The 14,525-nt window shown below is 34.2% G+C and overlaps 2 protein-coding genes across 2 annotated transcripts; both read left to right on the top strand.

Annotated features, from left to right (window-relative positions):
* The first annotated feature begins 1,234 nt into the window (after positions 1 to 1,234).
* Positions 1,235 to 7,929, top strand: LOC104900895 (uncharacterized). Its single transcript, XM_010688428.4, has 10 exons — positions 1,235 to 1,392; positions 1,767 to 2,230; positions 4,514 to 4,758; positions 4,989 to 5,073; positions 5,169 to 5,354; positions 5,449 to 5,616; positions 5,697 to 5,894; positions 6,208 to 6,379; positions 6,971 to 7,190; positions 7,509 to 7,929. Exons 2-10 carry the CDS (start codon positions 1,904 to 1,906, stop codon positions 7,606 to 7,608), a joined length of 1,701 nt encoding a protein of 566 aa, XP_010686730.1. The 5' UTR covers positions 1,235 to 1,392; positions 1,767 to 1,903; the 3' UTR covers positions 7,609 to 7,929.
* A 4,515-nt stretch (positions 7,930 to 12,444) lies between these two features.
* On the top strand, positions 12,445 to 14,141 carry LOC125492466 (acyl-CoA--sterol O-acyltransferase 1-like). Its single transcript, XM_048634985.2, has one exon. It carries the CDS (start codon positions 12,786 to 12,788, stop codon positions 13,950 to 13,952), a length of 1,167 nt encoding a protein of 388 aa, XP_048490942.1. The 5' UTR covers positions 12,445 to 12,785; the 3' UTR covers positions 13,953 to 14,141.
* The last annotated feature ends 384 nt before the right edge of the window (positions 14,142 to 14,525 follow it).

The following is a 14,525-nucleotide window of genomic DNA, read 5'->3' on the forward strand; positions in this document are numbered from 1 at the left end:
AAATATTTATTTATTGCAGTTATTAGATTACGGAGCACGTAGATTAATGGTGCGTTCTGTTCAACTTAAAAAATTAAGTTTCAGGTCCAATAAGTTCAGATAAGTTCAGATAAGTTGCAATAAGTTCCAATAAGGTATAATAAGGTCCAATAAGTTCCAATCAGGTGCAATAAGTTCCAATCAGGTGCAATAAGTTCCAATCAGGTCTAATAAGGTCCAATAAGTTCCAATCAGGTCTAATAAGGTCCAATAAGGTCCAAATAGTCAATGTTTAATAAACATTTGTATTATTGTCCATTTTTTTGTTATTCATAATTTCATATCACTATTAGCTGATTATGTTATTATTAGAATTTTAATTAAAGTACCACAATGATTATATAGTATTATACTTGTATTAGCGTCTATTATTTTATTATTTATTTATATTATGTCTATTATTTTATTATTCATATTACTATTAGCTGATCATGTTGTTATTAGAATTTTTTTTATTAAAGTACCACATATATAGTATTATACTTGTATTATTGTCTATTATTTGATTATTCATATTGCTATTAAATAATATTATAATCATGGTCAAATAATTAAGGTCAACAATAAAATAATAATTATAATTACAATATTTTGCAATTCGTCTTTAAATAACTAGAGATAACATGTTAAATATATAAATAGTAAATTTTTTTTGTTAAATTAATTATCATAAGAGATAATTAATAATAATTATTTTTTTAAAGGATGAATTTTATTAATTATTACTTCATAATAAATTTTGAGGGGTAGTATTTACGCTAGGGGTAATATTTATATTACCAATAGTCAATTTTTTTTGTCTAATAAGGTCAAATAAGTTTCAATCAGGTCCAATAAGGTCTAATAAGTTTCAATCAGGTCCAATAAGGTCTAATAAGTTTCAATCAGGGCCAATAAGGTCTAATAAGTTTCAATAAGGTCAATAAGTTCCAATAATGTCCAATAAGTTCCAATCAGGTTCAATCAGGTCCAATAAGTTGAATCAGGTCCAATCAGGTTTAATAAATTCCAATAAGTTCAGTTCAGGTTCAATAAATTCAGTTCAAATAAGGTCCAATAAGCTCAGTTCAGGTTCAATAAATTCAGTTCAAATAAGGTCCAATAAATTCAGGGCCAATAAGTTGAATAGAACGCACCTAAGAACACAAGCCCAAATATCCGAAATCCAGTCGTCTGGGTTGGGCTATCATAAAGTAAATTCGTCCAATTCAAAACAAAAAAGAAAAAAAAGGAAAGTCGCCTTGTGAGAAACTATATTCTTCTCGAGTGAGGTAGAGAGTTTTCTTGCACCTCTCAAATCAAGACAGCGAAATTCCGCCATTGGTGACAAACTTTTGCTCAACATTATAACTGGTATTATTCAGAATTTCAACTTCTTAATTTCATCTTCAATTCTTGTTCTAGTATAAAATTGTAATCTTATTTTGCCCTAGATTGGAATTTCTGTAAATTTCAGCTAATAGTTATCAGTTTCAGTACTTAAGTCATTGCGCTTTTTCGTCTTTTTTGTTGTTTTGCGATTTATCTGTGTTCAAGTGGAAAAGTTTGATTATTGTATCATCTTATTGATTAATCCGAATTGGAAATGATTATTTCTTATTTTACTACTGTTGAGCGAATTTGTTATCTTGAATGGAGATTTCATGTGTTGTATAAGTGGAGTTGTTTTAGATTTTTCATTTTTGGGGGTTTCTGGAAACTTTTTAATTGTTTTTATTACTATACAGGAAAATTTGTGTGGGACTTCTTTGTGAGTGGGTGTTGTTTGGGGAAACTAAGAAGCTTTGAGTTTGGACTTATTCATCAAGTATACATTGAATTTGGAGATTACTTATTCTATCGAACTGAATTGTGAGAATTGACAATGAGAAGTAAGAGAGAGAGAGAGGAGCTAACTGATGGAGAGGTAAAGAGGCAGAGGGTGGAAAAAGATGAAGAAGAAGAGGTAAGTTCGCCCAAGACGCATGCTTTTGAGAATCCACTGCTTCCGCTTGCTTCATACAATGATGACGACGAAGAAGAAGAGGAGGGAAATGTAAAGAAAGCAGAAGTTAATGGCCGTAAAAATGAGATAGTTGATGATGATGAGGATGATGACGATGAGGAAGATTTCAAGTTTGGTCAAGGGAAGCACAATCGATTGGTGGTTGTCAGGAGGGATTGCCCGTATCTTGATACTGTTAACAGACAGGTACTTGATTTTTTCTCCTCTTCTATTTATGGTTTACTTATCGATGTATCTTACATTTGGTGTATTTGTTGATATGTTTTCTGAAGCTTTTAGTGTCTGGAAATAAGTTGATTGAAATCCGTATCGAGGGGTTAGAATATTTGCTACCAAGATTCTTGTGTGATATATTGGTAGTTGGAGTAGCCTTTTAGATTAGAGGTTCTTCTGTAGGACATCGACTAATGGGTGTAAGATTTCGGTGCGGAGGGTTTGTAAGGAGACCTGCCTTTTGTATTTTGATTGAAGTTGGACTGGTCTTGGAAGGGGTTGGGGTTTTTGTTTTTGAACCCTAAAATGCTGCTTGTACTTCACTAAGTACTAGTAGAATATGGCTAATCTTGTGTTTGTAAATGGATGCTAGGACAGCTTAGTGATATATAAACATGTACTCATCCCGTCTATTATAATAGTCACAGGCACTTTTTTGGGATGTTGGGAAATGATGGCTAATGGTTTAGGATGGTGTTACCCAATTAGCCATACTATTTGGTTTGTGGAACGTGTGTGGAAATGTAATTCACTACCTGCATTTGTTAAAGTTGTTTGAAATTGTAATGTTGCGCAATTCACTACCTACATTTGTTAAAAGTTGTCCAAAATTGTACCGTTGCGCCATGAACCATATACCCATTTATGCATTCAGCTCGTGTTCTGCAGAGAATTATCTTAGACCTCCCATTTTTATTTTTTCTTTTTTCTTTTTTTGGAAGGGATCCCATTCTCTTTACTTACGCATGTAGAAGAAATATAGGCAGCATCGTCAGCAGATTTTTCTTCAATCAGATGTGACTAATTTTTTAAGAGGTAAATACTCTCTTTGTGATAGTTCATTATATGGAGTAGTTGAGAGCAAGTAAGCTGAGAGAGTAATATGTAGATTAGGGGAATCACACTGTGTATGCATTCAACTTAGAGAGAGAAGGAGAAATCAGGCCAGCAATCACCTCTTTAAAGTGACAAGGTTGTGCTAGGTTACATGATCAGCTTGATCCAATCTAGTGCAATCATATCCTCACCTTAGCTGTACCTCTTATTTGTGTTTCGACTCCTAAATTACATCATTCAGTCCATAATTTAGCAGGTTCGCAGGGGGTTGATTGATTAGGTAATACTTGTTTACAAATTGGACTTCCTAACATGCTCCTACTCATCAAATGTGCATTCATTTGATTTCTCCGATATGTGAAATAATGAAATTTACAATTTAACATTTGGATGATTATTATACCAGGAAGAATATACGTCTAGGGTGGTCAAAAACTGCTTTTGCTCCAAATGAACTAAAATAAAAGAGGAGCTAGAATAATGTGAAATATTCTAGTGTCTGGAAGTATGACTATCAAATCTTTATCAAGGATTAAGAATATGTGCTACCAAGATTCTTGTGTGAGATATTGGTAGTTGGAATGCAGCCTTCTAAATTAGAGGTACTTCTGTTGGACATTAATTAACGTGTGTTTGATTTGGCATTTGGGTTCAGAGGGTTTGATAAGGACGTCTGCCCTGTGTATATTTGTTGATATTGGGCTGATTTTAGATGGGCTAAGGTTTTGCTTTTGATATCCTAAAATGCTGTTTACTTTGATGAGGAGTGCGCAACAGAATATGGTTCTTTATGTGTTTGGTATTGGATGCTAGGATGTTTAAATGTGGATCCCCATCTTTTATAAATGATTGCACATGTACTATTTTGGATGTCTTACAGTTAGACTTCTTAACATGCTCCCAAGTCTCACCGATATTGAGAGATGTGAAGAGTGTGAGAATGATCAATTACTAAATGGGGTTTTCTTGAGTGCAATTATGTCAGATTCTTACTTCCAAAGAGCTAGAACAATGTGGCAGCCAATTTAAGATAGAGTATAATGGTTTGCATGACAATGCTTCTTGTGCTGTCTTCCTCGAGATTATGTAATTTGTGCTGAGATATTGTTGCTGGGACAGGGAGGTTGTCTATTGTTGTGAACAGTGTGAAAATTTGTATTCACAATGTGGCAGCCAATTAAGATAGAGTATAATGGGGTTTTCTCTTGGAATTCTTGATATGTTTGTTCATTTTTTCAAATTGTTACTTTCAGGATGTATGATCATTGGTATATCTATAATCTATATACCTTGTTTTCTTTCTCCATCATAGGAAATGGGAGAAATGATAAGACTTCTTTTCTTTTGGGTTGCCTGAAACTTTCTGGTTTGTCATTTGTATTTTGTGCATTTCTGAAAAGTTTCTTGCTTTTCTTGCAGGCTTTAGATTTTGATTTCGAAAAGTTCTGTTCAATCTCCTTAACAAATTTGAATGTATATGCATGTCTAGTGTGTGGTAAGTATTACCAAGGAAGGGGTTCCAAGTCTCATGCATATACTCATAGCCTGGAAGCGGGACATCATGTCTACATCAATTTAAAGACTGAGAAGGTTTATTGCCTTCCGGATGGATATGAGATCAATGACCCATCTTTAGATGACATTCGTCATGTTCTAAATCCGAGGTCTGTTTCATATTTTGCCTTTTCCTTTGCTGATTTATTAATTCACTAGGCTCTATTTATATTGAAATAATGTTGCCATGTATCCGCATTCCATATATGGTGTGTACTGAACCTATACTCTGTTTTCTTGTTATTTTTGTGGTTATTATATCAACTTCTATGAATTCCTAGAAGACGTGATGGACAGAAGAAAGTACTTTTTTGTCAATCTTTCTGTTATCTCTATGCAGGTTTTCCAAGGAACAAGTTGAACAGCTAGATAAAAGCAAGCTGTGGTCAAGGGCTCTTGATGGCTCTGATTACCTCCCTGGATTGGTATATCCTCTGTCTCTGACTGATAAGTTATTCTCCTTGTTTTTAGATCTATTTGTTAGAATAATTTTAATTGAATTCTTTTTTTCTGTTTCCAGGTAGGACTCAATAACATTAAGGAGACTGATTTTGTGAATGTTACAATTCAATCACTTATGCGTGTTACACCCTTAAGGAATTTCTTCCTGATCCCAGAGAACTACCAACATTGTAAATCTCCCCTGGTTCATCGTTTTGGTGAGCTCACTCGTAAAATCTGGCATACAAGAAATTTTAAGGGACAGGTAATAACATGATTATGTTTGATGTTCTTCAGTTACATAACGAAATTGTTCACTTATCAATGCAGTGTGTATAAGATTGATGTTGTGATTGCAGGTGAGCCCCCACGAATTTTTGCAGGCTGTTATGAAAGCCAGTAAAAAACGGTTTCGAATAGGTAGTCAATCCGACCCAGTTGAGTTTGTGTCTTGGCTGCTAAATACTCTTCATGCAGATCTCAGAAGTTCTAAGAAAAATACAAGTATCATTTATCAGTGCTTCCAGGTAACATCTCCATCTGTTCAAAAATTCGGTACCATTGCATGCTTGTTTATTTGTCACATTCAACTTAATTTGCTCAACAGGGAGAACTGGAGGTTAAGAAAGAGATCCAGAGTAAAGGTACTGTGGAGAGAAGACTGAAGGGTAATGATCAGAATGGTGGCTCTGAAAACCCTAATGTTATCACAGAAACTTCGAAAATGCCTTTTCTAATGCTTGGCCTTGATTTGCCACCTCCACCACTTTTCCAAGATGTGATGGAGAAAAATATTATCCCTCAGGTATTATATGCTTGATTGCTCATGATCTAAGGTTGCTGAAAGCTTAAAATTCTGATTATCCATAATATATGTCTTCTTCACCTTCTCCTTTTTTTTTTCATTACTCCCTCCGTTCCCTTATGATGTTCCAAGTTTGATTTTTTTGTCTACAAAAGATTCGAATGAGGAACATAAAAAGGAGCGCAAGGAGTACTATTTGCGATTTGTCGAATCTTTTGTTGTTGTTTCCATCCAGTATACGCATCTTTTCCTTTTCGTTTGCTTGGAACTTTTGGTGAACTTGGCTCATAGCCTCATCTTAATTCTTTCTTAGGTTCCACTTTTCAACATATTGAAGAAGTTTGATGGGGAGACCATAACAGAAGTTGTGCGTCCACAAATAGCTAGGATGAAATATCGTGTTACTAAACTGCCACCTTACATTATTCTGCACATGCGGCGATTTACGAAAAACAACTTCTTTGTTGAAAAGAATCCCACCCTTGGTAAGCTTGTGTTACTGAAATTTGTGTGATATTAGCATCACAAAAGTGGTTTGCAAATTTTCTTCCCTTATGTTCTGTTTTGTGCTTGCAATTTTACAGCCTTATGTTTGAGATGGTTTGGTTGTTGAAACTAAGCCTTGGTTATGTATCCATGGCTCTGCTTGCTGAGTGCACTAAGGCCTTGTTCTCTTCAGATAAAAAATAATGTTGAATAGCAGTCGGTTACAATCCTTAAAATCAACTATGCAGTAAAATCGCAAAATGACTTTTGATGATTAACAATGACTTCAGCTCAGCAAAATACTATGAGTTGAAGAGAATAGGATTATAGTTACAGAGCCTTCTTTCAGCTACTATTAGTCTATTATGGTCTTATTGGACCATTAACCATTGTATATACATTGCCAACATTAGCATACTCTGAACAGTTGTTATTGATCATTGCTCTGTAACATGCTCGTGACCAGTTCAATGTGTGTAATCATGTGTGCACTTACAAGTTGCAACACGTTCTGCACTTTCGGTTGTCATTTTAGTTATATTAATCGTTATTCATTTCTCTGATTCTGTCTTACAAATGTTTATTGCCAGTTAATTTTCCCGTGAAAAACCTTGAGTTGAAGGATTATATTCCTCTGCCTACACCAAATGACAAGGAGAAATCAGAGTCAAAAGGCAACAAGAAAATGCAGTCAAAGGACCATGAAAAATTGCGGTCGAAATATGATCTAATTGCTAATATTGTCCACGATGGCAAGCCCAGTGAAGGGTCGTACAGAGTCTTCGTTCAAAGGAAGTCTGAGGAACAATGGTAATTCTAACTTGGTGTCACTTAACTTTACGTGTTTCTCTTTTGACCAAGGGTGGACAAAGAATTATTCTCTACCAAATAAACATGAGGATTGGTGTGTGGATTTTCCAAGTGTCCACTCCTCACATGTTTGCTGGAGAACAGTTCTGCCAAATAACCGGACTTGCATTTTGTTTGATAGACAACAGCTTTTGCTCTTTCTTTAGATCAGCTTCACGAGTGTGTTTTGTTTGCTTGATTTTCGTCTCAACTTTCTTGGGTAGTCCGCTTTCTGACTTCTTTTTGTGCCCTTTTTTCTGGTATATGTGAAAACTCCAGGTATGAAGTACAGGATTTGCATGTTTCAGAAACACTTCCACAAATGGTTGCACTTTCGGAGGCATACATGCAGGTTTATGAGCTGCAGCAGCCACATTGAAAGCCACCCAGAATGTATTTGTTACTTATTAATGTTGTAAGGGTAGCGTATACATTTTAGCCTATGCATCTCAAGTTTCAGATATTATGAAGTGGTTTCAGGTCCGGGGTGGAAGCTAACCAAGAATTGATGTTTGGTGGGCAACTTTTTTGGCTTTAATGGAAACGAACCTCTTCTTCCTTTCGTCTTATGTATAATAGTACTTCTTTTGTTTTCTTAATGGCAAGGACCTTGTGTAAATCTTTACTCTATCCTGATGAGCCGAAACTCAAGCTCTTATTTTCTATTGAGCAATAATAGTTCGAGAATGTAAGTCTTGAATGGGGCTCTCAAAAGCTTGATCCAGATAAAAGAAGGATCTTGTGTAAATCTTTACTCCTAGTTTATTCTCATTGTTTTGTAGTTTGGCATTTGTGGGTTAGGTGGAGAATACGGAGACCTTTACCCCCAAATAGGCAAATACCATACTTGGCATTCGAACGAGAGACTCAAATATCTCTAGAGTTTAAGGTGAAGTTTTGCCAAGTGATTAAATGCTATTTAGGTTCTGCTTTTTTGTATTGAATAATTTTTTTTATTTTTTTGATTAGGAAATTAAGTCAGCCTAAGGGCTAATCCTTACAAGGCTACTAGCCTATAGGAAACACCAACACGTTGGTTGGTAAGGCATGCATAGCATGTTAAGGAAATACCCCAGCATAATGCTGGGGGGTAAGGATCGGACTCCTGACCTCAGGGGCCAAGGGGAAGTGCTCTACCCACTTGAGCTAACTCTTATCCTTTTTTGATTGAGTAAATGAAAATTTATTTCAAATCAGTTTAGATTAGTTCAGACTTATACATTTCAGTTCGTTTAGACTACAAATTATTGATTATTATTATTATTATTATTATTATTATTATTATTATTTTTATTATTATTATTTTTATTATTATTACTATTATTATTATTATTATTATTATTATTATTATTATTATATTCTTAATATTATTATTATTGTTCTTAATATGATCTTATTATTATATTATAATAACAATACTATTATTATTATTACTATTATTATTTTCATTATAATAATTATTATTGTTGACAATGTCACTTTTAAACTTTTTGGAGGGTATTTTTGACCCATTAAATATAAAATAAAGGAGACAAATAATAAAAAGCGTAATTTTTGGTGAATGAAGCGAAATATAGAAAAGTAATACTCAATCCGATTTATTTTGTTTTTTTCTATTTTGAATAATTTTGTGAGAGGAAATTGGTTAAAGTGTGAAGAACTTTCAGAAACGAAGGGAGTATTACTTTTTGGTGGGTGAAGAATTCTAAATAAATAAGTTTAAACAATGTAGCAATTAAAAAAAAGAATATTTAAGGAAAATATAGCAATTAAAAGAACAAAAGGAGTATTCTAAATTTTCTAATAATCTTCTTCCATACAATCTCCAACTTCGTCATTTTCTTCCACCTCATCTTCATTATACCATCAACTTCATGTGCATCATTTAATTTAACATCTCTCCAAATTAGCCTTGCTAAAGCTTTTCGTCTTTCAAACATGGAAGCTTTTCGATGGTCATGAAACATCCCTATATTAACACTTCGACAAAAACTTGCTTCATATTGCACAATTGGTATTTCAAACTTGTGGATTTTTATGAAATTATGAAGTGTACAAGTGACACAATAATAGACATCTAATACTTTTTTGAAGAAGAAGCAATAACACCGGAGGGAAGTGCGAGTTTCAAGCAATATAACTACTTTTTATTTGTCCGGGCGATACCTTAGGTCAGTTACAATAATCAAATATGTTATTATTTTTAAATTTCGTAATTTATTTTGCTACTTTTCGTATTTTTTATCTATTAAGAAATTGAAAAATTCACGTAATATGATATCGATATTCTCTTATAAGTTACGTAATAAGAGCGTTAGAGATGTATATACTTGTTTAAGTATTTTTAGTTAATTATAATTATTACAAGACTTCATCATATTTTATTTGAAACATTAGACAACAAAGTCATAGTGTATTGATGGTTAAGCTCTTACTTATCATTTCAAAGGTCACATATAAAACATTTGCATTAGAAATGTGAGGAGAGTGCCATGTGACACATAAACTTTCTTTCGTACGCCTTTAATATATTTGTATATATAGCATATCCTAGTAAAATCCCAAATTTATCAATAAAAAGAGGCATTTTTTTTTTAAAGATATTATTGAAGGTTTCTTATTGTAGCAATACTTTTTTTTTTTTTTTCTAAAAGACGGTATTTTTAAAAAATATATGTCAAATATAGTTTTAAAATATAGGAGTAGTCAACTATATGTAAATATAGTTTTGTATTTTGTAAATTAGGCAAGTCAATATTACGTTGCTTAGAATTAGGAGTCATGCATGCTACTGTTACTATTCTACAGTATTAGGCGTGAAATATGCATGCTATTGGTTTTATATATATTGACTTGCGAATAACAATCTTGGAGGAAAATATTATATTAATAATAATTCGATTTTTTCACCAAATACCCCAGAGTTTTCACGAAATTCACCGGGTACTCTCACGCTTTTGAAAATACACCTAGTACCCTTCAGTTTCAACAAAATACACCCAAATACCCTTAGGTAGTGTTTGGAAACTTGTATTTCATTTCAAATAATGGAATTGAAATCTGGAATTTAAAGTTTGTATTTCAATTACTAATCATTGTTTTGTAAAGGGGGTTTGATAGAGGAGAGAGAAATAGAAGTTTAATGGAGGAGAGAGAAAAAGTGTGGGTTACTAAGGGAGAGAGAAATAAATATTAGAAAGAGAATGAATAAAGTTGGGATAGAGATACTCATAGAGTTGTGATATGTATGAGGAGAGAATTTCAAATGACAAGGTAATAACTTGAATTTCAAATTCTACTAATATAGGCTTTTGATAAGAATTTGGACAAATTCCATAATTTCAAATTCCATGCCATCCAAACAATAGATTTCATCCAAATCCAAGATTTGAAATGAAATCTTGCTATCCAAATATAGCATTAATGAATACAACGGTTAACTTTGTTAACCACCATTAGTCATTCACCCTTCTTTTGTTGTTTTAAACTCTAATTAACCACTAATCCTAATCTTACCCCATAATCCTAATCCTAATCCTACCCAGAATCCTAACCCTAAACCTAACCACCCTCCCCACCACCCCACCACCCCAACAACCCCCACCCAGGGGAGGGGAAAACATAACGGGGACCCTATACGCTCTCTTAAAATTGGGCCCTTCATATTTAGTTCATTAAAGATATTAGATTCTCAATTAAAAAAATACTTTTACATTGAAAATAATATATAATTACATCATATTAAAATAATCTAAACACATTTATTGGAAAATCCCAAAAAAAAAGGAATATGAGTAGAAATTAATGAGAGAAAGTTAAGAGGAGAGAGAAAAGAGTAGCCATTGATGGGGAAATGGGGATTTGAAGCAGCCAAAGAAAAAAAACCACGCGGGATGGTTGTTATTAATGTGAATAGGTGATGAGTCAGCCGTCATAATTAAAACAGCAAAAAGTAAAAAAAAAAAATCTACTCCTAACTAGAATCGAACCCACACCCCTTTACTCTGTACCTTACCAATTTACCACTAATCCAAATGCTTTCTTTTTGTTTTTCCTTCAAACATTTAAAACATATAATATATTTCGGGGTCCTCTATTTTTGGGGCCCTATTCCGTCGCCTATACTGCATGGGCCAAAAACTGCCCCTGCCCCTACCCTCCCCATCACAACAACAGACCCCCCTCTCCCACGTAGGCTTAATCCACGGCAACCCAACACCCCTCCCCCACCCCGCGTGTCTAACCCTCGCAGCCCCAACCGAGGTAGTAAGAATATTATGACCTTTTCTAACACAAGAGCTGCTATCTTGTAGAGGTGATCATGGGCCGGGCCGCGGTCAAAAAAATTTGCCCATTGGCCGGGCCTAAATTCAGGCCGAATTTTTGTATCCAAAACCCGCTATTTCAGGCCGGGCTTAGCGGGCTTTTGCGGGCCAAAACGGGCCGGGCCAAAAAATAGACTAAAAAGTCGTTTTTAGCTTGCCCAAAGCCCGCCCAAAAAAAAAAAAAAAAACGACAGGGCCGGGCCGGCCCGGCCCCGCGGGCCAAAAAATTCTGCCCAAAACCGAGCCCAAAAACGAGCCGGACCGGGTCAAAATGATCACCTCTACTATCTTGTACACGAATGATCACGGGGGCTCGTCTCATACTGTGCCTTAAGTGGGCTCGTGAAATGCTAGCCTGACCAACTGCCATCATTTTGTAGTACTAATAACGTGATTACATAAATTTGTAGTACACTGGTACTAATAGAGAAAGTCTTGGTAACCAACTGTTTGAGTCCAAAAAAGACTCAAACACTCAAAAAGTTACACATTGGTACCATTATAACCTGGTATTGGTATCACATTGTTATCAGGATTGGTACAAAGCAACCTTACTTTGGTATCAAAATTTTCGGACAATGGTACCAATCTAACCTAGCATTGGTACTAAACAACACGCGCGTGAAATTTCCAAGGCTTAAAATGACCAAATTGCCCCTATTTAAGTCTCCTAAGAGACTCAAACGGTTGGTTGCCTAGACAAACTCGGTACTAATATCATTTGGTCCCAACTCGGCAACTCCCCGTCATAATGGAAAATATAACCAATAAAAAGTCAGACTACTTTACAAATTCTCAACTTGAATATTCTATTTGTTTTTTTGGGTGGAAGGAATTTATAACGTATATCTCGTGTCGGCCAGACAAATTTCCATTCTTTAGCAAAACAAAACAAAACAACCAACCACAGACCACTATATTTATCTTCATTTAATCATTTTCTAATTCATCTGTCCTTGTACAAATTTTTAACACAAAAAAATACTGAAAACCACTGTCAAACGCAGACAAAAAATGTGGTTAGTGTTCACTTCCTAGCACCTTCAAGTTCAAACCACTTCGGCAAGTCTTTGGTCTACATTATAGATGCTTTGTCAACTACATTGAAATCTAACCATAAAGAGGTACAAAATCAATCATAGAGAGCCATTTTTTCTGGAAAAGACAACAGCAACCCAGAATAAATCTTGATTGATACATCTTACATAATCAATCAGAAAGGAGGGAGATAATGGTAGAGCTAGCACAAGATGAGCTGAAAAATTTAGGTAAAGTATGGTTATCTATTTTTGTGTCATTCAGTTATTCTTATGTTATTGGTAAGATTACTCAAAAGGGATTTACAAGATTAGTAGCAATACTTCCAGTGATCTCATTATTTCTGATTTTGCCACTAAATCTTACTTCTATTCATTTTTGTGGTTTAACTGCTTTTTTCATATCTTGGTTAGCAAATTTCAAGCTCTTACTTTTTGCATTTGGTAAACCTCCACTTTGTTTTAATCCTCCTATTTCATTCCCTCTTTTCCTACTTGTTGCTTGTTTACCCATCAAAATCCAACATCACCCACCTCCCAAAAACTCACCAAATCAAGAAAATAACCAAAACCCAGATCAAAAATCACAGAAAAATTCATACCCACATAATAAAAACTCACAACTTCAACAAAATAACCAAAACCCAGATCAAAAACCACAAAATAAATCACACCCATCTCCTCAAAAATCACTTTGGAATTACCTCATCAAATTCATACTTTTATCACTAATCATCAAAATCTATGATTACAGTGATCAAATACACCCTAAAATCTTATGGCTAATCTATTTCTTCCATATTTACTTTGCATTAGAAATAGTCTTAGCAATTCTTGCAAAATCAGCAAACTTTTTTTTAGGATTAGAATTAGAACCTCAATTTAATGAACCACTTTTATCAACTTCTCTCCAAGATTTCTGGGGTAAAAGATGGAATCTCATGGTAACAAGCATACTCAGGCCAACTGTATACCTACCCACACTAGATCTTTTCAACAAAATCGTCGGCCGTAAAACGGCGTCGTTGCTTGCAATAATTGCAACATTTATAGTTTCAGCAATTATGCACGAGCTAATATTCTACTATATTGGGCGAGAATTTCCTACTTTTGAGGTGACGTGGTTCTTTCTCCTCCATGGATTTTGCCTATGTGTTGAGATCTCAATTAAGAAGTATGGAAGAGAGAGAAAATGGTGGGTCCCACCAAGGTGGTTATCGGGTTTTGCAACGGCGTCGTTTGTGATAGTTACTGGGTTTTGGTTGTTCTTGCCGCCATTGTTGAAAGCTGGGTTGGATTCTAGAGGACTTGGGGAGTACGCGGTTGCTGGCGCGTTTGTTAAACGTGTTTTAGATCTTTAATGGCGGCACATTGTTTGGGTTTAGAGGTTTTGTAATTGGTGGAATTTGTTTAAATTATTTTAGTTGTAGTGGTAATTTTTAATTTTGTTTTTATTAATGAACTAATGTAAATAATAACCTTGGGATGATTTTCCCAAGAGATTTTTGACTAATTCGTTTCCTCCGAGGAATATAAAAGTTATTTTTTTTATATAATGTCGAATTTTTTATATTATTTGTTAGTACAACATTAGTAATTTCATATGCAACATTTAACATTTATCATAAAATATTGCTATAATTAAATATTAACATTTAATTTTGATATTTTTAACTTAATAGTTGAAAGAAACTTACTTCATTTATTCATAAAATTTCATGGGAGGAAGGTTATATGTTATTTCCTGGGAGAGGAATTAGATTTTTTTTTTTTGTGGTTAAAAGAACACCCATTTGCTATAAATAGGTTATAGTTAATTGTTTTTTAGTCGAATTGTCATTTCAATTCAATATTTCTAATCCTTTATTGTCAAATAAAGAAGCCTTATATGCATCTCATCGTGAGAGACTAAAATGACATCTCATTGATACCAA

This window comes from Beta vulgaris, chromosome 8 (assembly GCF_026745355.1).
Source record: "Beta vulgaris subsp. vulgaris cultivar EL10 chromosome 8, EL10.2, whole genome shotgun sequence".
In the NCBI taxonomy this organism is placed as follows: Eukaryota; Viridiplantae; Streptophyta; class Magnoliopsida; order Caryophyllales; family Amaranthaceae; genus Beta; species Beta vulgaris.

What these genes read in the sequence shown, in the direction of transcription:
- LOC125492466 (XM_048634985.2), top strand. Translation starts at nt 12,786, where the DNA reads ATGGTAGAGCTAGCACAAGATGAGCTGAAAAATTTAGGTAAAGTATGG.
- LOC104900895 (XM_010688428.4), top strand. Translation starts at nt 1,904, where the DNA reads ATGAGAAGTAAGAGAGAGAGAGAGGAGCTAACTGATGGAGAGGTAAAG. An exon ending in CTGATTACCTCCCTGGATTG is followed by an intron (nt 5,074 to 5,168) that starts GTATATCCTCTG and finishes TTCTGTTTCCAG; the next exon opens with GTAGGACTCAATAACATTAA. An exon ending in AGGAAGTCTGAGGAACAATG is followed by an intron (nt 7,191 to 7,508) that starts GTAATTCTAACT and finishes TGAAAACTCCAG; the next exon opens with GTATGAAGTACAGGATTTGC.